General features: G+C 40.3%; 2 protein-coding genes across 3 annotated transcripts in view; one reads left to right on the top strand and one right to left on the bottom strand.

Moving 5' to 3' along the window:
* Positions 1-27802, bottom strand: LOC143651407 (uncharacterized). The gene is made up of 3 exons (XM_077122308.1): positions 27764-27802; positions 20853-21375; positions 1-656 (listed from the first exon to the last, which is right to left on the bottom strand). The coding sequence occupies exons 1-3, from the start codon at positions 27800-27802 to the stop codon at positions 586-588; spliced, it is 633 nt and encodes a 210-aa protein (XP_076978423.1). The 3' UTR covers positions 1-585.
* The window catches only part of FLRT2 (fibronectin leucine rich transmembrane protein 2), a 101919-nt gene continuing 90870 nt past the window's right edge, over positions 16885-27933 (top strand). The window contains exon 1 of one of the 2 annotated variants that reach the window (XM_077123240.1): positions 16885-17549. The gene's annotated coding sequence lies outside the window, so the exon portion shown is untranslated. Of the gene's footprint in view, positions 17550-21100; positions 21285-27933 lie in introns of those variants that run through there. The other variant, XM_077123238.1, reaches the window with a different exon arrangement.

Here is a 27933-nt window from a genome sequence, read left to right on the forward strand (position 1 = left end):
AGTTTTAATTAGGGAAAGTACAAACAGAGAGAGATAGACCAAAGCAACCAAGAGTGGTAGAAGGAAATGAAGAAAATGTTTTTAATGTGTGTAGAGACATTAGCTAAATTTGAGTAAACAATATGGCATGCTATGAGAGATAATGATGTTATTTCTAGACATATTTATTGGATTATGATATTCAAGATCAGGAAATAATGCCATTGCCGTATGTCTCACTGCTAGGCACATTACTATATGCATGTTGACATTATCACATCCATATGATGTGGCTATTAATAATTCAAAGTTACCCACTGCAATTATTTAACATGCTTTTTGATTAATTAATATTTATTATTAATAATTCCCTCAGGTGAATCTCATTATTTTGAAGTATATAACAAGTATTTGCTAGAATGAAAAAAGGCAAGATTTTTCTAAGTAAAAGAAGGAGATATAGGACTGCTGATGAATATAAAGAAGGTCACTCTTACAGGCATAGGAAATCCATGCTTTTTTTCCAAAAACACATTATGTTGTGCGGCCCTTCATCGACATACTCCATATCTTGACTTCTTTACATGTAGGTGGTTATGGGTTGTCTCAGATCCAGCCATATGTTCTTACAACATTTATGAATGACATTCTTCTGTGATACGGACTTTCCATGTTATCTACAGAAAGGAAAATATAAAGCCTATTACACTAACTTTGACATTTGCCTCTTTGAATAAATCTCTAACCATCACAGATATGGCTTTACTGGGGGAGTGAAAATGGAGAGGTCAAAGTCAAATAAAGCAGCCAAGAAATGTGTGATTTTTTTCAATTCAATATATTTGGATCTTCTAAAACAGCCATGAAACCAGGACTTAATATTCTCTTAAACTAAATTGTAAAATTAATAATATAAAGTATACATTTATATGTTTCTATACAAATTACATACATGCAATTGTTTGAATGGTCTTATTTGCATTAATTATGTTGGGAGCATAGAAACTAATCTGAAAGTAACTACCTCCCAATGAATGATGGTGATTTAAAACATTTTCAAGAAGGAAAGTATTGATAGAATATTGATAAATGAATAATAAAATAATTACAAACAAGAGAATTTTAGAGAATTTGAAAGCTAACCACATCCTCATAAACACTATGAGAAATAGTGTGTAGGTAGACGAGTCCTAAATGGGCATTGAATGCGCTCTGACCCAGTCCCAGAAGTGGTTTGATGTCTTCTTTGCTTCCAAATAGCCCATTCTTCTAACAACAACTTTAGAGCATAGTTTGTGAAGGCAGACAAATGTGGAATATTATGTGATTCACATAAATTACTTGACTTATCCTGAGAAAGGAAAGCCCCCCTACTGTTTTTAATGGCTATGTGAAGGGCACAAAGCATGTTTGAACTGTTTGAATACATATCCCCTTACTCCTGCATGGTGGGACTCATAGTCACCTACCAGGAGAGGTTAACTAATGCCTGAAATGAAATCCAGTCATTTAAGGAAATCTCAAAGGCTTCCTGGAGTTAGGTTGAAAAGACGTCACTAAGAGAGATTCTGTACTTTATTCTTTTGCAATGTTTACAGAACCTATAACACAATGGAGCATGATTAATGGGGCTCTTCAAACTACAGCCCCAGGTTCAAATTTTGTACATGTCATGTTTGAAGATCAGCTCTTTATCACCCCCATAACATAAAATGTAAACCAGAGTCTGATCATTTCCTAGAGGACTTAACCCTCAAGTAAATGAAGGGGTTAAAGAGGAAAGTTTCTCATTTTAAAATAAGAATGGCACCTTTGCTTTGGGAAATGCTTTTAACTTAAATACTTTTACATTTGTCATTTCATTCAAGGCTTTCAAAACAACATAAAGCAAGTTAGCCAGAAATTATCATCCCTTTGTGTCAGAGTAAACATCTGGGGCATCAGGAAATTGAGCTACCTAGATACCCAGCTAGTTAGGAATATTTGGTACTATAATTCATCCTGATTTTATTCCAAATAGACTGTGACATGCCCTTATATTTACACACATCCTACAGGGCATTAGCAAAGAATCTTGCCAATTAGTAGATTTTTTTCAATATCTTAAAATCTAATCTCTATTATTTCATAAAGCCTGGGAGTAACGTGAAAAATAAAGCATGTTCTTAAAAAATGAATAAATAAAGCATGTAATTTATAGCCATGATAAACTCCTTTCCATTGCATCATTTCAAGAAGTTCATATCAAAATCTTCAGGGCCAACACCTTATTAAATGTTCTTGCCCTCATCTCTTACATCTGGGAACACTGTTGTGGATGGGTGATGGATAACCCACAGGTTTAGTAGATCTAGTCACAGTTCTAACCACCTTCATTCTATCAGAAATTTCTTGAGGCCTGAAAAACAAGGTCTTCCTGGCTATAAACAGTCCATTAAAGAACATACAAACTTGATTTGATGAGATTTGGTAGGCAAACTTCCATTTGAGAAAAATGAAGGTAAAATATCAACCAGGGCCTATTTTCAACTGAAAGTAACTGTGACAGTTGTTCTAAAGCTACTAATGTGAGGGTTATGAATCTTCAGTTTGAATCCTTTTATATTATTGAAGGTAGATGTAGGCCACTCTTCCTGGATCCCCCAGAAAGGTATCATGCTGGTTCATTCAAATTTCATAGACATAGCATTCCCATATTCAATTTTCTTCTTTTTCCTTTTTCTGGTTTAGTTAATTTTTTTCAGGTAATCTTCCTAGTAAAATGGTGTACTTTTCTGTTCCAGATATTACAAAGGAACCATGGAGAAATACCTTTGGTGGTATTTTTAATTCTATTTTTTGCTGGTTGCTCACAGCTCTAGAGTTGTCAGCGTTTGTGAAAAGAAAGACTCTTGATTTGAACTCCTTGATGGACAAGATGTTGTCTTTATTTTTCCTTTGGCAACTGACACTGTGTCTGACTTTCTTCTTACCCCATCTGTCTTAGGCTTTCTTTTTTTGCCAGAAAAAAAGGAAGAATTTGACATATTCACAAATGATATTTGCCCTAGCCAAACAGAATAAAAAATGAGATTCCTGATTGATGAATATCTGAAGGAATTAAACTGTCCTGTAGTGATTCTAAAATGGTTTGTAATTCTATTACTGAAGATAGATTTTTTAAAAATAAAACATCAAGTTGTCCTGAACCATTGTTAACAGATGTACCATGGAGTGTAAAAATAGAAGAATCCTTTGGCAGGGGCATCTAGTGAACACAAAAAGAAGAAAATTTGTTTTATTTTGTTCATTCATAGTACTTCCAGAAATGCTACACTTTTACTTCTGAAATTTATAAATCACATGGGTATATTTAATCAGGTTGAAAATTACCTGCTGTTTTGAAGAAATAGAGAATAGTGGGTAGGATGGTTTAGACTTGCATAGGAGTTAACAATTTCCAACACTCTTCCTATCTCTTATTTATCACCCTTAAGATGATTCAAGTTTCATTCACTGCTGATGTCAGAGGACCTAATAAGAACTTTATGAGGATTAAATATTCATAGATGTTGACATCTTCTCATTAGCTTTTTAGAGACTATTGAGGTATCTTTTACATATCATATAATTCATACTTTTCATCTGTACAGTTCAACAATTTGTTTTTTAGAATTTCACCAAGTCATGCAGCCACCATTGTGAATGAAGTTTAGAGCATTCTCGTGGCCCTAATATGATCACTCACATGCATTTATTGTTAATCTTTGATACTTTCTCTCCTCTCCCTCTACTCTCTCACCCATATATTCTCCAGTCCCATCTCTACCCCAGGCAATCACTAGACCATCTTCTGTTTTTATAGCTTGCTTTTTCTGGATATTTCATATAAACAAGTTCATAAGATACGTGGTCTCTTGTGTCTGGCTTCTTTCATTGAGCAAATATTTTTAGGTTAATCCCTGTCATAACAAGGATATGTAGTTCATTCATTTTATTACTAAATATTATTCTATTGTATGGATATGCCACATTGAATCTATCCATTCGTCTGTTTATGGATGTTTAATTCGTTCCTAATTTTTAGCTATTATGAATAATGCTAAGAACATTCATATGAAAGTGTTTTTGTTGGCATATGGTTTCATTTCTCTTCCATAGATGCCCAAAAATGGAATGACTGGGTTACACTGCAATTCTATGTTTATCATTTTGAGGAATCCCAAATTCTTTTCCATAGAGGCTGTACCATTTTACATTCCCATCAGTAGTGTATGAAAGCTTCAATTTCTCTGCATTCTGGTCACACTTTGTTATTGTCTTTCTTTTTTTTTTTTTCAGCCATTCTACTGGATGTAAAGTGGTATCTCATTGTGGTTTGAATTTGCACTTCCCTTATGATATTGAGGCCTCCTTAGCTTTTATAGGCTTTGGTAAATTTTAAAGCCCTCTGCTTGGGACAGACTCATAAGAAAGATATACTGTCTTTAAAGTCATCTAGTTTTTAATTCAGAAACATATAAATTTTTAAAAATGCCTTTGGAAATGATGATCATGCATCTATGTGATGATGTTAAGAATTACTGATTGCATATGTAGAATGGTATGATTTCTAAATGTTGGGTTAATTTCTTTTTTTCCGTTAATTAATAAATAAATAAATAAAAAATTCTTAAAAAAAATGCCTTTGGTTTTACAGATAAGGACAAAAATAAATTTTCCTGCTGTTAAGAGAATAAAAGATACAGGAGGACAATGAGCTAAACTCTGGACCATGCTCTAGATGCCCAGCATGGCTATTAGCTGCTTAATTGGTTCTATAATCTTGGCCATGAGGTTGCACTTAACTCATTATTGTCCAGGCTCTGTGGGTGGGTGGTGGAGAGTTCTCAGATGAAATGATTCATTTAGAAATGCTTGAAGGGTGGGGAGGTGGGGCAAGATGGTGGCATAGTGAAGTATGAAATTTAGTTCCTCCTCCAAAGCAGCTAGTAAATAGCCAGGAACTATATGGAACAACTGCTAGGGGGACATCAGTGACTGGACACACAGCATACACCAGTCTGGGAGGGGTGAAATGGCTGAGATCCCACACAGAATTGTAAGTCACACAAGTCATGGAGGCCCATGCTCCTCCCTCAGGGACAAAGCAGGCTGGATCCCTAAGGGGAAAGGAAACAGATTTTACCAGTAACAACAGCTTACCTCAACCAAGCTCCAATTGTGGGATTAATTAACAAATTCTGATGACTGAGAACAGGCGCTGAGTGCAGAAAAAATCTGAAAAAAGACTAACGGAACCAGGAATTTTCACCCAGGCAAAGGAGAGATAGGGCTGATAGAAGGGGAAAAAAAGAGGCTTTTTGAGTGGGAAAGCACAAAATACTTGAAAGGGGCTGGACCCCAAGAAAAGGGGGCACATAAAGCCTGGGGATACAGAAATATATCAACTCAAACTCATGATTAGTGGATATGAGAGTGGGGGTCCAGCTCTGAAAAAGCTTTTTGCTTTTTTTTTTAAACCTCTTAACAGTTCATTACATAGAACTGCAAGCAATCTCAGGCTCCAGCACTGCCCCAAGCAAGGATGGAACTAAAGTATGTATAAGAGACAAAATAACTTGTCAGATGAAAGGGGTTAGTTCCCTAAAATGTGTATTTTTCCCAAGAAAAGGGGTTGGAGCTCAGATCAACCAGAGGCCCTCCTTTAAGAAATTCAGGTCCCACAGGCTGGAAAATAGAAGCAATCAAAACCTAGCTTCTACTGCAGCCTCTGTCTCAAATATGCCTCTGGCAGAGAGAGAGTCTGTTGAAATTGAATGCACTGCATAACTTTATACAGGTAGGAAGCTGTGAAAAGACAAGCACCACAAGCTGGACAGGGTATGAAAGCACAGTCTAGAGGTTTCATAGGAAAGTCTGACAACCTGCTGGGTCTCACCCTCAGGGAAAACTGATGCTGGCTACTCTCTCCTCAGACGTGGACCTGTCTGGTCTGAGAAAATCTGACTGGGGTCACTAATATCTGAGGAGACCCTCCTTAAGAAAAGAGACCCCATATAGGCAGGGAAAGAAATAGATAAACAAAAATGAAAAAACCTGGATCAGTTAAACAGAACCTATATAAGGGGTCTAGAATTATCAGTTGAACTGAATGTCAAACAACAAATAGAGAACAAAGTCATTCAGTAAGAAAAACCTAGGTAAAAGAGTGAAAACAACCTCCAAAATAAACTAAGTAAGGAAATCAAATGCCTAAACACCAGCAGAAAATAATAAATCATACTAAGAAAATCAAAGATATGGACTTATAATGTGCAGAAATAAGTAAAATTGAGAATATGAAAACACTCAAGAAAATCAACAAATCCAGAAGTTGGTTCTTTGAGAAAATCAATAAAATTGAAGGACCCTTAGCTAAATTGACAAACAAAGAGAGAGGATGCAAATAAATAAATCAGAAATGAAAGAGGAAACATAACCACTGACACCACAGAAATAAAAGAGGTAATGAGAGGATACTATATGCCAATAAAGTAGACATCATAGATGAAATGGACAACTGCCATTTACAATATCAACCAAAAGAATCAAATATTTAGAAACAAGTTTAACTAAGGATACAAAAGTCCTATATGCAGAAAACTACAAGAAATTGCTAAAATAAATCATGGAAGACCTAAATAAATAGAAGGGCATACAATGTCCATGGATTGAAAGACTAAATATAGTTAAGATGTCAATTCTACCCAAACTGATCTATAATTCAATGAAATACCAGTTAAAAACCCAACAACTTACTTTGCAGAAAGAGAAAAATCAATGACCAAATTTATTTGGAAGTGTAGGTGTCTCCAAATTGCTAAAAATATCTTGAGAAAAAAATGAAATGGAGGTCTCATACTACCTGACTTTAAAGTATATTATGAAGCTACAGTGGTCAAAACAGCAATGTACTGGCATAAAGATAGATATATTGACCAACAGAATCAAATTGAGTGTTCATAAATAGTTCTTCTCATCTATGGAAAATTGATCTTTGATAAGGCAGTCAAGCCAACCCACCTGGGATAGAGCAGCCTTTTCAGCAAAGAGTGTTTGGAGAACTGAGTATCCATATGCACAAGAATGGAAGAGGATCCTTATCTCAACCCTATACAAAAATTAACTCAAAATGGATGAAAGACCTAAACATTAGAGTGAAGACCAAAAAATGTTCAAAAAAAATGTAGGGAAATATCTTATAAATCTTGTAATAGGAGGCAATTTCCTAGATCTTATACCCAAAGCACAAACAATGAGAATAGAAATGGAAAAATGGGATTTCTTCAAGATTAAACAATTTTTGTACTTCAAAGAATTTTGTACAGAAAGTAAAAAAGCTGTGTATGCCATGGGAGACAATTTTTGGGACCAACATATCAGATTAGGGTTTAGTATCCAGAATATATGAAAAGATTCTTCAACTCAACAACAAAAGATAAACAACCCAATTTTAAAAAATGGGCAAGAGACATAAACAGACCCTTTTCAGAAGAGGAAATGCAAATGGCTAAAAGGCACATGAAAAGATACTCAACTTCTTTGGGTATTTGGGAAATGCAAATCAAAACCACAATGAGATGCCAACTCACATCCACTTGAATGGCCATAAACAAAAATAGAAAACTATAAGTTTTGGAGAAGTTGTGGAGAAGGAGGCACACTTATCCACTGTTGGTGGGAATGTAAAATGATACAACCTCTCTGGAAGGCGGTTTAGTGGTTCCTCAGGAAGGTAAAACCATAGAATTGCCATATGGTCCAGCAATCCCATTACTAGGTATATATTTAGAGGAACTGAAGGCAAGGACACAAATGAACATTTTCATAATGATGTTTATAGTAGCATTATTTACAATTGCCAAGAGATGGAAACAACCCAACTATCCATCAATGGATGAGTGGCTAAACAAGCTGTGGTATATAGATATGATGGAATATTATGCAGCTGTAAGACAGAATAAAGTCATGAAGCATGTAACAATATGGATGAAGCTTGAGGACATTATACTGTGAAATTAGCCAGAAATGAAAAGACAAACACTGTATGGACTCACTAATATGAACTAACATTATTGAGTGAACTTTCAGAGTTAATGTTAAAAATACAGGTTATCAGGAGATAAAAAGAGGGTAGAGATTGGGCATTCAGTGCTGAAGGAATACAGATTGTGCAACAGGACTGATTATAAAGATTCAGAAATGAATAGCACAAGCACTACCTGACTGTAGCACAATAATATAAGAACACTGAATGAAGTTGAATGTATGATTGAGAGAGGACTGGGAACACATATGAAACTAGAAAGAAAGATAAAAGATAAAGACTGAGATAGTATAATTTAGAATACCTACAGTGGACAATGATGGTGATTAAATGTACAAATATAAAAACATTTTTGCGTGAGGGAGAAAAATGAATGTCAACATTGCAAGGTGATAAAAATGGATGATACGCAGGGAAAAGTACAATCAGTGCAAGCTAGGTCTATAGTCAACAGTAACATTGTAATATGCTTCCACTGAATGTAACAAATTATGCCAAAACTAAATGTCAACAAGTGGAGAGTATAGGGGAGGGGTATGGATTCTTTGTGGAAGAAACAGAAATGACTACATATAGATTATGGTGGCAAAGGTATGTCTGTTTACTTATGTCAGATTGTATGATATGCAAATAAAACTGTTTAAAAAAGAACAGAAAGAAAGAAGTGGTAGACAAAATGCAGAGAAAAAGTAACTATTTACTGCTGGTAGGGAAACTGAAAGTGTACCCCTCTGGAGGACACAGGAGGCTAGGGGTGGGGTTGCCAAATGATCCTGCAACCCCATTGCTAGGTATATACCTGAAGGAACTGCGTGTGGGAACACAAATGGACGTTTGCACACTTGTGTTTTGATTCATAGTGGATGGAGGTGACCTAAGGGTACAATGACTGAAGGAAGGAAGGAAGAACTATGGTGTATACATACAACGAACTACTGAGCGCGGGCAAGAAGGGGTGAAGTTTAAAGCATGCAACTAGGTGAATGAACCTTAAGGACTATATGTTGAATGAAATGGCAGAAACAAGAGGAAAAACTTTATCATGCCTCACTCATATGGACTAACGATAATGTACAAACACGGTGAGATCGATATCGAGAGCATGGGTTATCAGGTTGGGGCCTATTGTAAAGGGTCCTAGATTGTAAGCTTTTATAGCAGTCACATATATTCAGGACTTGTTAATTGATAACTCTAAATTTTGAGATAATGAGCTGTTTGCATATTACCTGATCGTTCCCCAAAACTTTGGGTATTTATGCGACACCTGAGCCTCAGAGTTAGAGCTCTGAAGCTATGAAAATCAACATTATCCCATACTGGAACGGTTTAAAAAGTTGAAAAAGGGATCAAACTTCAAGTAGAGATATGAATGAAGCTGACCTGGATAGAACTAAGGTAAATTAGAATACAAGGTAAAAGAAGATACAGCCCATATGTAAAAACTTCAACTTCTGTGTGAGACCAAAGTGAGAGATGTTTATTTGGTGCAAAATTTGCATTTTGGGTAAAGCATTATCTAATTTAATTTGCATGGTTGGTTTACTTGAGCCATAAGTGCATGGAATGTTGAATCGGGCATGAGATCTTATTGATTTGTACAAGTTAGTACATCTCAGAATAATTTGGGCAGTGAATAAAGAAGTATTTGCAAAGTTCCCTTGAGGAACTAGGGAGAATGGAGGAAATATTCAAGTTCCCTATTTGGGGAATTACTGATATTCTCTCAAGCAGCGGGGACAATCAAATCAACAGGCTGAGCCCTCCATCCTGGGTTTCACCCCTATGAAACTTAGTCCTACAAAAGAGAAGCTAAGGCTACTTAAAATTATGCCTAAGAGTCACTCCCAGAGAATTTATTTTGTTGCTCATATGTGGCCTCTCTCTATAAGCCAACTGGGCAGGTGACATCATCGCCCTCCCCTCTACATGGAACATGACTCCCAGGGTGTAAATCTCCCTGGCAATGTGGGACAAAACTCCCAAGAAGATTTGCATCCAGCAACATGGGATTGAGAAAGCCTTCTTGACACAAAGGGGGAAGAGAGAAATGAGACAAAATAAGAGTGTCAGTGGCTGAGAGATTTCAGACAGAGTCAAGAGGTTTTCCTTGGGGTTGTTCTTATGCATTATACAGATATCACTTTTTATAGATACAGTTTATGATGTTTTGGGAGTGTGTGTTTGCAAGCTGTCCAAATGTGATCTACCAGAACAGGAACAGCTTTTAAAAGGAGAATTTAATAAGTTATAAGCTTACAGTTCTGAGGCAATGAAAATGCCCAAACTAAAGCACCAAAAAGAAGTTACCTTAATTCAAGGAAAGCCCATGGTCAGAAGCACCTTTGTCAGCTGGGTTGTCACGTGGCTGGCATCTGCCTATCCTGGTTCTGGCTTGCTAAACGTCTCATGGCAACGTCTGGTGGGCTCCAAGCACCTCTAAACATCCATATCTTTGTTCTCCACGTCTGCCTCTGTGTCAGCTCTGCTATGAAGTTTCTGTTGGCTCTGACGCTTCTGTTGTTTCTCTTATTTCTGTCATTTCTGGCTCTCTCTCTAAACTGTTTCCTCTTTTAAAGGATTCCACTAAGCTAATCGAGATCTGTCTGGAATGGGAGGAGTCACATCTTCATCTAATCAAAGTTAATACCCACAATTGCATGTGTCACATCTCCTAGAAAAAAATCTAACCAAAAGATCCCAACCTACAGTGTTGAATCAGGATTAAATGAGGGTTGCTCCTACAAGATTGGATCAGGATTAAAACACCGCTTTTCTGGGGGTACATAATAGATTCAAACCAGCACAGAGTGGCTAGAGGGAAGTACCTGAAACTGTTGAGCTGTGTGCCAATAGCCTTGATTCCTGAAGACAATTGTATTGCAATACAGCTTTTAGAAAGTGACTGTGCCATTGTGAAAACCTTGTGTCTGGTGGTCTTTTTATCCAAAGTATGGACAGATGAGTAAAAAACTAAGGATAAAATTAAATAATATCAGGGGATAAAGAGTAAAAAGTTGGGTGAATTGAAATGCTGGTGGTCAATCAGAGGGAGGGGTAACAGGTGTGGGATGTATGAGTTTTCGTTTTTTTTTCTGGAATGATGCAAATATTCTAAAAATGATCATGGTGAAGAATATACAACTATGTAATGATATTTATGAGCCATTTGATTGTACACCATGTATGGACTGTATGTGTGCAAAGATTTCTCAGTAAAAATATTTTTTACAAAACATGGCCACCGGAGCATAAAGGGATGAGGGGCCTACAAATGGAGGTGTTTTTAAGTGAACTGCTTGACTTCCTACCAACTCTGGTCTCTCTTTCCAAGAGGTAATCTGCAGTCTCGCATTTGCCATATTTAAAAATGATCTGTCACTATATCATTTTAAAAGCATCCAAGAGAATGGAGGGGAAAACCTACTATGGAAACATGAAAATACAGCAGAATCTCTTTATGTAAAAATAAATAAATAAATAATTCAAGAACAGAACTATTAGGATCTTTCTTTGACTTGATATTGCGTTTAAGAATAACTAGAAGTCTCTTCAAAACACCAAAGAAAATGGGAAAGCCTTTCAAAATCAAGCTCATGGAAACTACAACATGACTTCTTCAGGGGAAAGTATCCTTAAGCCCTTTTCATCTTCTAAAATAATTCTAAAATAACCTGGTGATCTCCATGGGCAATTCAGTGTTCTTTCTTAAGAAGGAAAATTCAACTTCTGCTCCTATATTATTAATAAAGAGTAAAAATCAATATTAACTTATATATTCATTAAAAATAACTTTTTAGCCTGCTTACAAGGTATTCTACCAGTAGCAACTTTCAAATGTGGTACACAGAGATAGAAAGAGACGCTGTTGAGAAATATCTCTTTAAAATTTTTATTATCAAGTTTTAGTGTTTATTTTGCTTTTTAAAAGTATTTGAAGTAGAGAGAGGAGAGATATTAATTCAAGTTGACGCAACTGAGTAAGTAAATGAGATGACTAAATCCTGAAAACTTAAGTGCTAAAATAATTCAAGAGATAAATACTTTTAAATAAAGCAAAATAAAAGAAGCAGTTGAAAAACTTTTAGTGACATCTATGAGCTGAGAAGAGGGTGCACTGAAGAAAACTGGCCAACAATAATTTAAATTGACTTTAAAAATAATATCGTGAGAGGATAAGCTAAGAATTCCTTAGGTTGAGAAGGTCATTTCTTGGTTAGGTCAAAAACTTGGTAGCAATGAGCGGAACCTGAGGGTATTGGACAGATAACTTTGCAAGATCTAAGCAGCTCCCTATTTTTATGTGGAATAAGATTTTCAGAAAAGCAAGAAATAGAACCCATGGCTTAAGGTTATACAAAGTAAAATAGATCTCATCTTAAATTATATTCTGTAAAACACGATAATTATATAAATAATGGCAAGTTAGTCTTATTTTGAGCTTTGAAACCTCTCATCTTACTTGATCTTTATATATCTGCCCTGGGATATAATTTTGGTGCTATTTCTCTTATTTGAGAGAAGGGAAACAAGATTCAGAGTAGTTAAGTGATTTAGCTGATAAAATGGTAGAGTCGAAGTAAAATCTTGCAAATTCAAGTTCAGCAAACTTGCAATCATGTAAATCTTGACTGATAGTATATTTGTTCTCATAATAAGAGTCCATCTTAAAACAGGCTCCAGCCTTCTAAATAATGCAATTTTACTTTTCTAATACGCCCATAGACAGAGGGATTAGATATGTGTCAATTCTAATTCAGAATCTTATATACACATTCAATTACATTTGTTTCCTCAGATTAAAATGTTACTTCCCTCTTCATTAGAGCTATAGTTAGATAGAATGCTGAGTAACATGCTCTGCGATGGTAGCATCTATGCTTAAATATGTCCCTGGGTAAATCTTTCATCTCTTCTTACAATGGTTTACATCTGTATATACAATCCCCCCCCCCCTTTTTTTGTACACGGGCAGACACCAGGAATCGAACCCGGGTCTCTGGCATGGCAGGCAAGAATTCTGCCACTGAGTCACCATCGCACCGCCCCATACCATCTTTTAAAAGGCGTTTCCCTCACTTATTCCTCCTCAATATCATTGTAGAATGTTTGCTTTGCCAGCTTCCCTTTGGAATAGAGAGCAAATGCTTAACAAACAGCAGGTTTATGTAAGAGGAAATCTCCATGGTTTAACGCTCTTTTGTTTCCTGTCAGAATGTACCTTCTGTTTTTGTTCACGCGTAATCATCTTGTAACCCGCATGTAAAGGCAAAGAAACTAGGGCTTCGGGAAATGTACATCTAAGCAACTACTTCCACACAGATCTTCTGAGTCTTGCCCAAAAGGGCTTTCCATGAGAGATGGGGACTTGGGCAGCGGGGTTGAGTGTAAAAGTAATGCCAGAAATTCCCCCTGCAAAATTAGTACAATGTCAAGAATTTCACCATCATCTTGATTAGGTCTTCCTTATACAGAGAGAATCTATTTTATCTTTAAAGTACTTTGCATATGCCTTTGTTATATTACCTAATTATTATACAATCATCTGTCTACCTGTCTTCCCTACTCTGAGAGATTTGACAGGATAGGGACTGAGTCTACTCATCAAGTAAGTGACTGCTACATATTTTGTGTTTTCTACAAACCTTTGGTGGATGAATGCATGAGCACGCACTATAAGATGGTCTTTCAGAATCAGAAAAGTATGCATTTCTACGTCACAAATTCACATGAATCCAGACACACTCCTACGAAGGGTATAATCAGTTCCTAGTATAGATGCTAATGTTACTTTAAGGGAGAATGAAATGAACATTGTACTGGTGGAAACACATGAAAGGGAGAGAGATAGAAGGTCATGGATCCCATCTTATTAGAGAAAAGCTGGAATTCTGAACCAGAGAAGTGGCAATTAGATTGGAAAAGGAGGAGCATTTCAGAAAATAAATCAACAGGTTTTGGAGAATGACTAGTTTTGGGGATGGTAAAACATGGAGGAGATGAAGATGGCTTCAAAATTTGTAGCTCAGGGGCAGTGTGATATTTGGGATGTTTAAGAGTCACACTAAGACTTTTATTACTCTTTTATTAATCTTAAATTCCTAACAGTGGGCTGGATTTAGTAATTTACTTTCAAAGAATACAATATGGAAAAGGATTAATAATTTTACAATAGAAAAACTGGCATATACTAGAGTAGAAAGTGCTAACATAACCGGGAATGTCACTTGGTTATGGGTTTTAGAAAATAACACAGATGTGGTGCACCCTTCTCATCACATAGTATCAGAGAGTACAGACATCACTGATCGCACTGACACTATAGAGTGAGAAAACATAAGACAAACCCAGATTGGAAGAAACAAAATATCTGGCCAGTATGCTTCAAAATTCTTTGCATCATGAAAAACAAGGAAAAGACGTGTAACAGAGCACAAAAGATTAAGGATATCCAACGACTAATGGCATTGTGGAGTCCTGGATGTGATCCTGGAACAGAAAAAAGGACAGTGAAAAACTGACAAGATATGAATCAAGTCTGACATTTAGTTAATAGCAATGTATCAATGTTGGTTTGTGGTTTTGATAACTATATAAGCTGATTGATGTGAGGTCATAACATTAGAGGGAACTAAGTTTAGATTAATGTAATTTTCCTGTTTTGAAGGATGGCATTATGTGATGTAATGACAATATCATTAACAACAACAACAACCGCAACAATTCAGATTTCTAGAGCACTTGCACATCATGATGTGATGATGATTTTATAAATGAGGAAATAGTGGCCAGGAACTGAATTCTCCCAGGATTGAAATAATCAGTGACTTGGTCTTCCACCAAGGTCTTATGAATCCAGATCTTCTGTTATTTTTACATTCACCAAATAATAGTAATAAAGGACAATGTATATACATATATACAGATGGGGAATGGTAAACAGTACAAGATAGATGGAGAAGAGGAGTTTAAATACTTTGAAATTGCAATAGAATTTCAATTCAAATGAAAATGAAAACATTCCATTGAGCATAGAAGTTCTGAAAATTACAGAATAACTTGTGAGCAGACCTGTTCTTTAAACTTCTTAAATTTTCTTTTTGTTGCTCTTTGACCCACATAATACTTTTATGTACTAGAAATATTTCCTTAAAATAAATTCATAAGCACAGTTGCATGAGACTCCAAAATTATTACATTTTGGTCCCCCGAACCACACTTCACCATTCTTCCCCACCCCCCTGGCCTCACCATCACACATTTCTAAAGCTGGCTCATAGGTCATGCGGATCAGAAATTCTGTTACAGTGATTGTATTCACAGATCTGGTGAGCTATTTTACCTGAATTTTCCTTGTTTAATTTCCTTGATTAAAATAATTGCACCAGTAGCTTTTATCTCAGAGCACATGCACACAACATTGTTTCTGTGTAATCTGGGAACCGAAATGATCTAAAATTCAAATTCTGTAGAACGTGATGTATGCCCTTCCTCCCACGTTCTGGTCTGAATCATCTTCCAAAAGCATATATCAAGTCGGTTTGCCTTAAAAAAAATTATTTCGTCGTTCTTCAAGACAGAATAATTATATTGTTATCTCAGATTAAGTTCTCAAAGGAAAAAACTCGCGCGCATACTTATGTACACTTACGCACGAAGACGAATGTTTAAAAGCAAGTAGGCATTTGTCTTAAAATGTGGTCTGTGTTGATTCTGCAGCCTGAACAACTATCCCTATGTTTTGCTGCCACCTTGGCTAACTAGAAGGATTTACAACGGAATTCTGCACAGGGCGGGCTGGAATCAGAGTTCCAGTGACGGAGCGGATTGGTATCGCACCGAGATGCATTTGAAATGGCTTTTACGGATTCCAGTTGCCTTGGGCACGCTGCAGAGGAAATCAGAACATTTCTCCAGTGGAGAAACACCCCTCCTCTTTTTAAAATAACCCAGTTTCGGCAAGAGCCACGTATTACCCTCCGAATGATTTTTATTAAGACTTTACTTAGTCCGGAAAGGAGGCTGGCAAAGAAGGAATCTGTATAAAGTGTCCGAGTGTGGATCTGAGTTTGCGCCCTGGACGACATTCAGGCTCATTTGCTATGGCTGTGACAGCAGAGGCACTCTGCCGTCAGTTTTCGGTAGTCTGAACTTCCATTCCGCGTCAGAGAGGCGTCTCGCCTCCAACTCCACTCCACTTTTTGGGAGTCGAAAGCAATTCATAGAAGTTGTTTACAAAATGCAAAGCACCTGGGCGGCTTAGGTGGAGGCTCATGTACTCTATTTTACCTCTCGTTTACAAAACAGCTGGAGAAATCTCTGATCAAAACCTTGGCGATTAAAACCGTTCCGATGCTTTCAGTACTGAGACTCAGATATATATATATATATATATGTTTTGCATTGTCATTCTTGTTTGTTTCCCCTGTTTATCCCATTCTAGGGCTCTATGCATGTGTCAATCTTTCCCTATTTACACTCCAAACTCTCTCAACTCCCCCCACGCCTCGTTTCCCCCACCGGACCCCCATCTCCGGTGTCTTAGTCTTGGTCATTTAAATATGTGGTCACCTGGCTTACATTGGCACGGGGTGAGTAGTTGAGAGGGAGTTTTTCTTGAGGTTTCATTTGAATTTGGCGTGGGTGCCCTCCCCAATTCGTCTCGCACACGCAATATAGTTAAAGTGTAGAGTTAGAATGAGCAGAGTTCCAAATCTTCAAAGCACCGCTAGGAAAAGAAATCAGATGGGGGCGGGGAGGAGTAGAGGAATAAAAACCCAACTTCGCTGGCAAGTTCAATAAATCCGGTAACTGGAGACAAAAAATAGATTCCGAGGGCTGGGTCTGATCCGGATGAAACGCTAGCGCTCCTTCCCATGTCTGAGCCTGGCGCTGGAAGTCCGCTACTGGCGTCTTGCCACGCGAGTGCCCCCAGACAGCAACACACCCACTGGAAAATGCACGTGAACAAAGCTCTCGCCCCGGGAGGCGCCGCCTGCGGTTTCCTAGTAGATTCCGGCGAGCGTAGAGCCCACATAGGGTTAAGTTAGTTCCCTCGCTAGTGGGAGGGAAAGAGGGGGAGGGGAAAAGCAGCAAACTGTCTGAGGCTGGGTACCTTGTAGTTGGACGTTCGAAACCTGTCGCCGTCATTTCCGAGTTTGACATCTTCCATTGTCACCGTGGAGGAAAGAGCGCCGGGAGATAACATCTGCGGCCGCACTCTCTGCGCCAAGGTACTGCGCGGCTCCCGCCGGGGCGTTCTCTCGACCTCTATCTGGGTGTCAAGCAGCGGCGTGGCTGCAGCTCCGCGCCGGTCGCCGCGATCACCGAACCCCGGGACCAGGGTGGCAGTTCTCAACGATGGGCAGGAGGGACCTCGGCGGTGACCCTTAAAACAATACCATGCCCCGGGAGCCCTGTTGCTGCAGCACCAGCTTCTTCCCTTTCCATCTTCCGGACCCGGTGGGATTCGGATGAGACTTCGAGAAGACGCGGCCCCCAGGTAAAGGGACTGCCGTACCAGCTGAAGTTTCTCAGTAACCGCCCGAGCTGCCGTTGCGCGGGCACGACGCGGTCTCTGTGGGAACAGATTTTTTTTTTTTTTCTTTCCTTTTGGAGCCAGAAAGGGTTGGTTATCCGAGTGGGGTGCACTAGGTTTTCTTTCACCCAGAGAGAGAATAGACTGCTTAGCTCTCCCCCTACTTTAGGAACGTCTACCTGCACCTCTAATTCACTTCCTCTATGGAGTTTTGTAACTGAGGTTTTGGTAAGAACGCAGATTTGTTTGCTTGCTGGGAGCAAAAATTCTAAATCGGGCTTTCCAGAGCCCCTAAACTTGCCAGAGTTTAGCTTTTCACTTCCCCAGATTGAATCTGTTAATTTCCACTCCCCGACCTCCCTCGCCCGGCCCATGTGGTGTTAATGTCACCAGGGCTATTATCAAGCGGTTGCATCTAAAGCCAACAGCCCGCCCCCTGCCCCGCAATCCGGGATTTATTAGCCTTTAAGAAGATGCGGCTAATGTAAGTTCGTTTTCCTTGAGGTCCGGGGTTTGCTTTCCCCAAAACCAAGTGTCTCTCCAGCCCTGCTGGCTCTCTCCGGGCTGTTGCGCTGAGCTCGGGCCAGCGCGCCTCCCAAGAGTGCGGGTGTGGGCGGCAGGGACTCGGAGGTGCGGAAGATTGACCTGGAATTTCGTTGATTGTGCCGCGTGCGTGGGACGCCGGGAGGGAGTTGACAACGCCCCCAGCCGTGGAGTGTCGAACAAGGCGACCAGGAGGGTGGCGGAATCGGGCCTAGCCAGCTGCCACCGCGTCCCCATGGGGTTCAGGGCCGCAAAGAAAGATCCCTCCGCCTCGCTGACCAGTCCAGGGCTCGCCCCCGCGCTTTCAGCGCCGGCGCGGTCACCTCTCATCTGTAATCAGATCCAAGATCAGTGTGGTCGAGCTGAGGCTGGGGCGCTAACCTGGATAAGGAAATCAGAGGGAAGGAGGTTCACTGGGGCTGTTGGACCCACTCTTGGCACATGGGAAACTCCCGGAGCTTTAGTCTCCTGCCCAGGGCTGCTGTTGGAAGCAGCTAGACCACTGCTGCTGTCGTCGCTGGAGCTTTGCTCCTGGAACCTCCCAGCAAGATGGCACTCGTTCACTGTCTGCCACCCTTCAATTAGAAGCCCCAACCGTGTCCCCTCCTCGGATAGTTAAGTCACAACTGAGTCTAGGGAGAAGGCGGACTATGTATCTGTAAATCAAAGCATTTTCTTAGCTACCTTTCATTAAGCAACAGGAGCAGCGATTCGCGCGCACGAACCTGGGGAGAGTGTGTGTGTGTGCGCGCGCGCGTGTGTAAGTGTGTGCGCGCGTGTGAACGCGTATGCCAGCGTGGTCTCGGCGCGGGCGTGCGTCTGGGTGAATCGGTGCGTAGCTTGTGCTTGGTAGACAAATCGAGCGTTTCTCCAAGTTGCCTTCTACGAATTAGGCCCTCAAATACGTGAAGGCGGTAGACGCAACAGGGATGCGGAGGAAATAAAAAAATCCGGGAGGTGGTGCCAACTGACCTAAGCTTTCAATTGAGGTCGCGGAGTGCGGTGGTGCCCTGGACGCGTCCGGAAATGTTCCCGTCTTCTGCCGGGACAGCTGAGCGGATCCCTCGGGACTTAATTCTGGGCCACTTTCAAGCTCTAGGATTGTTTCTTGCGTGGCCCACAGACGGCGCGTCTCAGCCCAGCCCAGTGTTTGGCGCAGGGCTCGCTCTCCCTCTTCTGTTCAGAGTCAGCTTCTCTCCGGACTTGTTAAAACATGACAACAACTTACCGGAGGCAGAAGGAGCGGCAATGAAATGAGACAGAAAACCAAAATCTTTTTGTTGTTTTTGTTGCTTTCTTTTCTTCCTTCTTTCCTTTCCTTTCTCTTTTTCTTTCTTTCTTTCTTTCTTTCTTTCTTTCTTTCTTTCTTTCTTTCTTTCTTTCTTTCTTTCTTTCTTTCTTTCTTTCTTTCTTTCTTTCTTTCTTTCTTTTTCTTTTTCTCTTTTTCTTTTTCTTTCTTTTTCTCTCTTTTCTTTCCTTCTTTCTCCTTCTTTTCCTTCCTTCCTTCCTCTCTCTCTCTTTCTTTCTTTCTCTCTTTCTTTCTTTCTCTTTCCTCTCCCTCCCTCTTTCTCCCTCTCCCTCCCGTTTTCAAACATTAACCATTTGCAAAGAGATTGCGAAGTAGAAACGGTGCCTGTATACAAATCAGGTTTCTTAAGCTGCGAATCCTGCTTCCTAAATCTGTGAGGCCCAAAGCTGGGTGTCTGTTGCAATCTCTGAGGCAATTTAACAACACAATTTCCAGCATCTGGCTTTAAGGGAGAAAATGGGATGTTTAAAATAATCATATCAACTTTGAGATTCTTCTCCCAATTAAACTTAATTTAAGAAGGTCCAGGAATCAGGAAACTAGTGATAGGGTGGGGGCACATCACCATGTTTCCCCGCATTTGAAATAACGCCATCTTGGTTGAGAGGTTTGTTATATTCTTACTCCCTTATCTCACGTTGCGATCATTTCTCAGTGTCTAAGTAACAGAGCCTCCCGAGTGGAAGTACAATCTTGGGCAGGCGGGGTGTGTTTGGGTGTGTGTGTGTGACAGTGTGTGTGTGTGGGAGGATCAACCGTCAGCTCTCAGATGCTGTCGTCCCTAAGAGGTGGGAAAGGGGTGCAGGGTAGTGAGGGAAAGGCGTTCAGGGTCAGGGGGGCATTCGAGGTGTTAGTCTTGGAGCTCCGCAACTCTTCAGGCAGCACAGGGTTAAAAGCCGAATCTGACTTTGCCTCTTGGAAAGCTTTGGGTTGCAACCGCGCCTCCCAAGCATTCTTTAAACCAGAAATGTGGGAGGGACTCCGGGAGGGAGGGAGGCAGGGAGAGAAAGACGGCTCCAGGAGGGGAGCGCGCCAGAGCGCGAGGGACCCAGGGAGAGGAGGAGCGCGGGAGCGGCAGAGGCGATCCCGCGAATTCATTACTGTAAACATCTCCCGGGGGTGTAAGGAGGGGTGGGGGTGGGGATCGCGGCGCCTACATTAGCCTGGTCGCGTCGCATCGAGGCAGCAGAGTGGTCGGAGAAGCCTCCGGACCCGCGCCGGACGCGCGCAGGACTTGGAGCAAAGCCGCGCGCCCTCCCCTGCGCAGCGCCGCACGCGGGGGGCTGTGCGAGGTCCGCACACACGCGGCGGAGGCGCGCGGGTCCGGCTCTGGGCTGTCCCCGAGGTCCTCCGCCACCGCCTCCGAGGAGCACCCCCTGCGCCGCGGAGCCGTTCCCGACCCCTTCCCTGCTCACCTCCGTTCTTTCCCGGGCCCTCCGGCTTGGCAGAGAGGCGGAGGCAGAAGAGGAGAGTAGGTGGGCGCCGAAGCGGCGGGAGCCGAGAGAAAGTGGCATGCCCGAGCCCTGGACGCGGAGGTGGCGGCGGACGGGGGAAGACGATGCCGCGGCTCTGTAAGGGAGGAAGGCGAGAGCGAGCGAGGCGAGCCGGGCGCCAGGGCACCGGTAGGCTGCGGGGAGGCGCGCGCCGCTCTGAGGCTCCGGCCTCTGTACCCCTGCGCCCCTTCACCGCGGGCGACAGGGCCCAGCCCCAGCAGCCTCCGCCTCCGCCGCCGCCGCCGTCGTTAACGCCACCCAGAGGACCCAGCAAAAGTTTGGATCTGGGGGAGGGCGCGGCGCTGAGCAGAATTAACCACCTGGGCTGGAAGGATACCTCGAGAATCTTCGCAGGTAACTTGCACTCCCAACCTTCTCCCTCCAGGCCCCTCAGCTGGGCTCTTGCTTCCTCCCTTTCCCTTTCCTGTCCTGGGCCAGCTCTGAGCTGAAAGTAAGAGGAAGGAGAAGTTCAAGATCCCCCGGAGGTGGGCACGGAGCGACGGCAGATGCACAATAGATGGGCTCCTGGTGGGTCTCTGCGCCCTGTGGGCAGCTGTGCAGGGAGGCAGAAAACCCCGGAATGGATGAGAACGTTCAGCCCCCAGCTGGTGCTTCATCTCATAGCTCTTTGGAAATTTGGAATGTGAATTCAGGGGCTTTTAGTATCTTTGAATTCAGGAAGATGATGCATGTGTGTCTCTGGCCACCCACTCTCAATCCTTCACTCTCTCACCCCTATTTAGCATCTCTTAAAAATGACTTGAACCCACTCCCGTTTGCTCACTCCATTTAGCTGTGCAGGAGAGCAAATCTGTGGGGTGGAAATTTTATCGTTACCCCTTCTGACATTCAGTCCTCCCTCCCTCCGTTCCCCTTCTGGCGTCATAAAATAGGAACTTTAGAAGTCACGTTTTCATTGAAGGTTGAGAGGTAATATGTTAGCCATTAGTGACGTGAAATTGCAATGAATGTCCGTGTGTGTGTGGTGTGTGTGTTTGGGGGTGAGGGGCTTGCACAGAAGCAGGTATTTTCCTTGGTGGCCTGATGCGCTCTGCAGCCCCGGGAGTGAGTGGCCGCGTGTGCATGCTGAGGTGGGGGTAGCCAAGAGAAGACAGTCACATATCCTGTACAACCTTTCTTAGGCTAACTGGGATAATTGCCGCTTTTCATCCCAAGAACAAAAAGATCCCAGCCCTAACTCCCCAGAGCCTAGTTTTCCCCAATTGCGTTTTGAGTTTACTGCTGCTATCATCTTTATGATCATTATTTATTCACCTAGAAACTCATCACGCCATCTCTTGTGAATGGAAATCAGTCTCCAGGAGCTTTTGATTAATTTTGGTGGATGGAATCTCCTATAAAGCTTACAGTAAGCTAATCAAGCGTAAGGCACAAATGCGTGTAAATGCTTGCACAGGAGTGCAAGGTGCTGATTAGATTTTCTTACATGCTGCATTTACTATGCAAAGTGTCTTTTCAGTGGAAGCTACTGCTCCCCATTCAGCTGGGAGACTATTTAATAATCACAGAGGGTTTTAGGGAGCTGTGGGGCATGTCCACTAGCTCACAAGGTTATTGCTAAATTTATTATGTCTAACTTCTGCCGACTCAAAGCTAATATGAAAGCTAGTTTCCATATCAGAACTGATATTGTCTGTGGACTTAACTAGTATAACCTTATTAAATCTCCAGTGAACGATCACCATCACATTTTGACATAAATAAAATTCAGATTGGTATTTATCCAGGGATATATTTGGTTGTTCCCGGTATGAATATAAAATTTTAGGTCAGTTTCTGAAGTGTTAGAACTGGATTTTTCTTTAAATCACAAAGCATCACGCACCAGATACATATGATCTGCAGGCCACCATATTAGAAAATCAATCTTTGAGCAATAGGCAGACAGTGAAAAGTTGCTTTTCTCCATAACATTATTGTTCCTGAAAATATGCCTTTCCTTCCTCCCCTCCTAAAAAACTCTGAGCAGAGTTGGGTTAAACCATTTAAGATTTTTAGCAACACGGATGACAGTGCAACATCATACTGTCGTGTTGAGCTGCAAATATCTGTGACTGGAGGAGGTTGGAAGATGAAATTTCAAACATTATTTTGTCTCTGCCAGCAGGTACAAAAAAATTGTAAAAGGAGTTGGACTGACTGTACTATAGCAGAACGTGTTATAAATCTAGCGTGGAAGGAATGCTGGTAAAAAAAAGAAACAAAACTGTGTCTTAACACTTCAGTAGTTTCATTGCAGTGTTAGAGATTCTAGGAGATGCTTTTAACAGAAGAAAGTAGATTCCCAAATGAAACCATGCTGAGCTGTCCTCCGCTCCCCAGATCAGTCCTGGTTTTCCCTGTATGTACGTTTCAGCTGATGGGATCTTATTCAAGTTTGACATTGACCGGCTGGATCTAATTTGAACCTCCTCTGATACCGGTTACATTTATATTCTGGCCTGCTGGAGAGTTTGATTTAGAATTTAGACCTATCTCCCTAAAGCAGCATTGCATCTTTCCAATTGGAAGCTGTAGTTTCAAGAAAGGCTCAAGTATGTACAACTGCAGAAGCCTTATTCTATAGAGACCCAGTGTGAACATCTGATCTAGTTTGACTTTTGAGCTTTATATTTTATGAGAGAATTACTGCTTCTGCAGTCAGCACTGTCTGAAGTTTAAAAAGCAGCAAGGGTATGGAGCTGCTTTAGGTTTTTCTCTGTTTAGAAGATTAGGTAAAGTTCAAGGTGATGTGATATATTTCTGTGCAGGTCAGACCTTTCTGGGTAATCATCTTTTGTGTCTTTAACTTCAATTCAAGTACATTTTTTCACTAGATTACTTTAATAACTTTGTGGTTTCTGCTTCAGTAATTCAAATTCAGTTCATTAGTGACCTCTATCTGCAAGAAGAGAATACTCGTTGTTTTTCTTCCTTCTCATAAGAATATTTAGGTTTTCAAACTTAACTTTGCTAATTCAAAAAAGTTAAGTATGGGCAATAATATTTAACAGCTGCAAAAAATGTGTTATGGGCTAATAGGGTACTAAATGGTTATTCCATATAGCATCCACAGTGTGATAAGCATGAATAAAACACTCGTGCTATCCACTTCCAATAAAAGGCTTGTACAGTCAGGTAGACTAATGTTTTGAGACTCACAGCGCTGCTGAAAGTAAGTGAAATTTTATTGCCCCTAAGTGCTTACATAACAAGGGAAACTTGAGACAAGCTCGGGGCATATACTTGGTAACTAGACTTCAGAGTAGCACTGTGTGTATGCCTTTAAATTCAACGGTGCTTCCACTGTGAACTTATGGTACAGATCAAGGGCATGGCGTGGTGTGAGAAGGGTATCTATAAACAGATGGTCCTTCTAAGAAGACTTGAAATCTGATTCCTAATCCAGCTTTGTCTTCTGAGCATTTCAAACAGAAATCTCTGTTTTAGTTGATTATTCCGGATTATAATTGAAGACAAAGTTTACTGAATTTCTTAGGTGGGCAGATACCATTATTTGACATTTTCCAGATGCTTTTTTGATGTAGTGGTATGTAGTGGGATTTTTAGGAGGCTTGCTTTCTTTTCTGTTGGGCAGGTTTTACACAAAAGGCATATTTTAGACCAATGGCTAGTGTTATTTAAGTAAAACAACCGTTGTATTACCTGAGCCAACCTCCTTATCTCATCCCATCCTTCATATCGTTTTGCTTTTGTAAAGTAATATCTTACTTCTAAAACTACATATTGAATGTATGTATGGGTGAAGTGGAACTTTAGTATTTTTTACTCTTTTCGGTCATAAGTGACCTGCAATTAGGTGTCTTTTTAAGGCAACGCGCACACGGAGCCATCAAGAACCATTTTAAGACAGAGATTCTTTTCAAGGTTTTAAATGTGTTCCTTTTTTTAAGTGCTATGACACAAATGTTTTAATAAAAATATCCTGTGTTCAGATGAATACAGAGACTTACTTCAGTAGCACGAACAGTAAAACACTGTATTAGCAAAATAATCAGTGGTATTTTCAGTAGATGGTCAAAATCTGTTAGAAATTTCATGACTTTTTTTTCCTTGGCGATTTTCACATCTACTGGTCTCTCTGGTTTTCTTTGATTCCTTCTACTATGGCTCTTTGAAGTGATTCAAAATTAAACAGTAGCTACTTTTTTTAGGGAAATTCACCATGTTATGTTCAGGATTCCAGAACAGTTAATGATGCAGAAAGAGCCCTGTAAAACATCTTTCTAAAAGAAGTCCTTCTCTTGCAAGCTTCCCACTTACAGGCCTCCTGTACCATTTGCAGTGAATTGGAACTCCTTTATTTATTTATTTTTCAAATACCACCTCTAACTTAATTTAATGTGGGACGTGGTTTTGCAGAAGCGTGCAGCGCCATGTGTCCGGAGTTGCCCAAACAAAGCACTGTCCTTGTTATAGATCTGCAATAAGGGAAGGTCAAAGAAAATATCCTTGTAAAATTTGGAGAGTCGAAAGGCCACGTTCATGATTTTCAAACACTGGTCAGTTATTCTGCTTATATTTAATAAAAGGGCATACTTTTGCTGGCAGTTGAGTGGTTAAAGACCTCCATCACTTTTTTAGGCATTCACAAAACAAGTCTTTGGTGCTAAACATTAAGTGCTCATTAGAGCTGATGGGTTTTTCTCACTTTCTTCCCAGGTTGCTTTAAAGAGAATGTGCAAGAAACTTGCATAAAGGTATTCTGTCCCCCTCAGATCACAGTTCATGTGTTATATTTCAGTTTTCTTTATGAGAGCTTTCAAGACATAGATAAAATAATCTCCCATCGAACCTGTAAGAAGCCAAGTGCTTTTGATTTTAAACCCATCAAAAATATCAGGTCCTGAAGCTCATAGATGCTACTAGGCCTCAGAACACTAAAAACCCCTTTATAAACGAGTAAATTAACTGTGGCTTCCAAAATTGGCTCATAAATATACTGCCCATTGAATACAACTGAAGTCACATGGCTGAATGGAAAACATTAGACTTGTGTCAGTCCTGAAATAGGCTCACATGCTCGTGTCATTCTCAGCCCCAGCTGCTTATGAATGTCACTTTTTTGAAAATCCAGTGTCCAAAAAAGCCTCTGTGATAGTTTCCTCTCTCACTTTGCTTCTGAGCTTGGAACTCAAATACCTAGAAAAAAGGAAATAATGTGAGGGACTGAAAAATTCATGAGATATATAAGATAAAGAGGAGTTGAGAGGCTGGGGGAGTAGGTTAGCTAGGCAGTGACTGTAGAAATTTCTAGTGAGTTTTTAAGCACCAAGAGATGAAATTGATTTAAAAACACACTCATGTCTAGCTATTATCCCGTCTCACCCTCTTACATTTTCCAGGTTCTTCCATATAGGATTTCATTTATTCCTATGAGGTGGTATAAGAAAGCCCTACCCTCCTGCCCTTTCATTAGCTAAGTGGAGCCAGAAAGAAGTTATGGGCTGCTTAAGGTTACATGTTTTCTCTTTAAATCATTGGGCTCTGTAGTAAAAAGTCAAACATTGCATTTTATTGTATAGGTACACTTAGAAATTTAATTCTGGATGATCCCACCCCAAAATATCAGAGTTGGATTTTTAAAATTAGAACAGTAAAATTTAATTGTGATCATACAAACATTTACATTTAAATAGTAGCCTTTCGCTATGTTTCCAAAATTACGTAAGATCGAAAGGTTGCTTGCCCTGAATTAGTATAATTTTATGATGTAGGCACTTGGGGTCTTAACTGTGGTGAGGAGTAGGCAATAGGGAAGGCTGTTTTGGGGGAAAGAAATGATGTAACTATATAAAGAAAACGTGCATTTTCTTGTCAGCACACTCTTTTCTATGTTTATAACCTTGTACAAATTACTTAATCTCCTGGAGACTTAATTTCCTCTCTGCAGAGTTCAACAGGGTTGTTGTGGGGTCAAGTAAGATTAATGTGTGTGAAAATACCTTGATAACAGTACAGTGTTATATTCCCATAAAGAGGCATTATTCAAATTGATAACATTTATCACTGTGTGACTTTCTTATGCTAGGACAGTGCTTTGGTTTTATGTAAATGAAATGGCAATCAAGTCCCAGTGCCTTGCCCTTCCGGAGCCTTCCCTTTTGTGGGTACTATCGCTGGGATATCACTCAATCAGAAAAAATGTCTGGTGACCCCATACATCATTTCTTCCTTTCATTTAATGGTGGATTATCTCCTTTTGTGAGTTTGTTCTATTTTGATACAAGTATTCTTTTCAAACATTAAGGGTAGTTAAGGTCAGGTGGATGCAAGGGCCAAACTTTCCTTCCTTGACAGCTTGGCTTGATATTAGAAATAGAATTCAATACCAGTAGATTCCACTGGGGAACTTTTTGGAAGAAACTATCAGCATTCCCTGAAATGAAAGTTTTGTCCCTGTTGGCCGTGTTTATGCCTTAGCCATCCAAGTTATCGTTTGCAAAAACACAGTCATTAATAATATATGTGATATTTTAAATTTTTGCCTTACAAAGTAAGGCAAGCTGATGAGTGCAAAAGTCTGTCTTTTCTGCAGTTTGTCATTCCTCCTGAACCTATTACCAATGAATGCAAAGAACCTGATTTCTGAGAGTTCAGACATATACTCCAGCTCAGACTCATTCTCCAAAGCTTAGCTTTGTTCTGATGTTAGTGTCACAAAATCCTTTCCAGAAAATTCTTTAAGACTTATTTCTCCATATTTTTTTCAGTTAAATTTTTGCATTTGAATATGAGGCATTTTTATTTTAAATGTTCCAAGAGTGCACGTTGATTTCATTTTCCTAACCTTTTTAAAGGTTAATTCTTACTTGTTTTAGGGTTTCGTAGTTGAAGTTTGCAGGAGCCATGATCCAGTTATACATTTTATCAATATATTCTTCTATGTATGCATGTTCTTTCCAGAGTGGATATTTTCATCAGCAATTTGCATATGTGAGAATCCGTATCTACCAATGTTTTTTTCAGTTTCTAAGTTGCT

The sequence above is a fragment of the Tamandua tetradactyla genome, chromosome 12, assembly GCF_023851605.1.
Source record: "Tamandua tetradactyla isolate mTamTet1 chromosome 12, mTamTet1.pri, whole genome shotgun sequence".
Classification (NCBI taxonomy): Eukaryota; Metazoa; Chordata; class Mammalia; order Pilosa; family Myrmecophagidae; genus Tamandua; species Tamandua tetradactyla.

Bases quoted from the DNA above. Each gene is read 5' to 3' on its own strand.
- LOC143651407 (XM_077122308.1), bottom strand. From the start codon at position 27,802: ATGGCTCCTGCAAACTTCAACTACGAAACCCTAAAACAA. The intron at 21,376-27,763 runs GTAAGAATTAAC...TCTTACTTTCAG, and splicing joins ACTACGAAACCCTAAAACAA to CTCAGAGCTGGCCCAGGACA. The intron at 657-20,852 runs GTGAGCAGGGAA...TCCTTTCTGTAG, and splicing joins GGGCCCGGGAAAGAACGGAG to ATAACATGGAAAGTCCGTAT.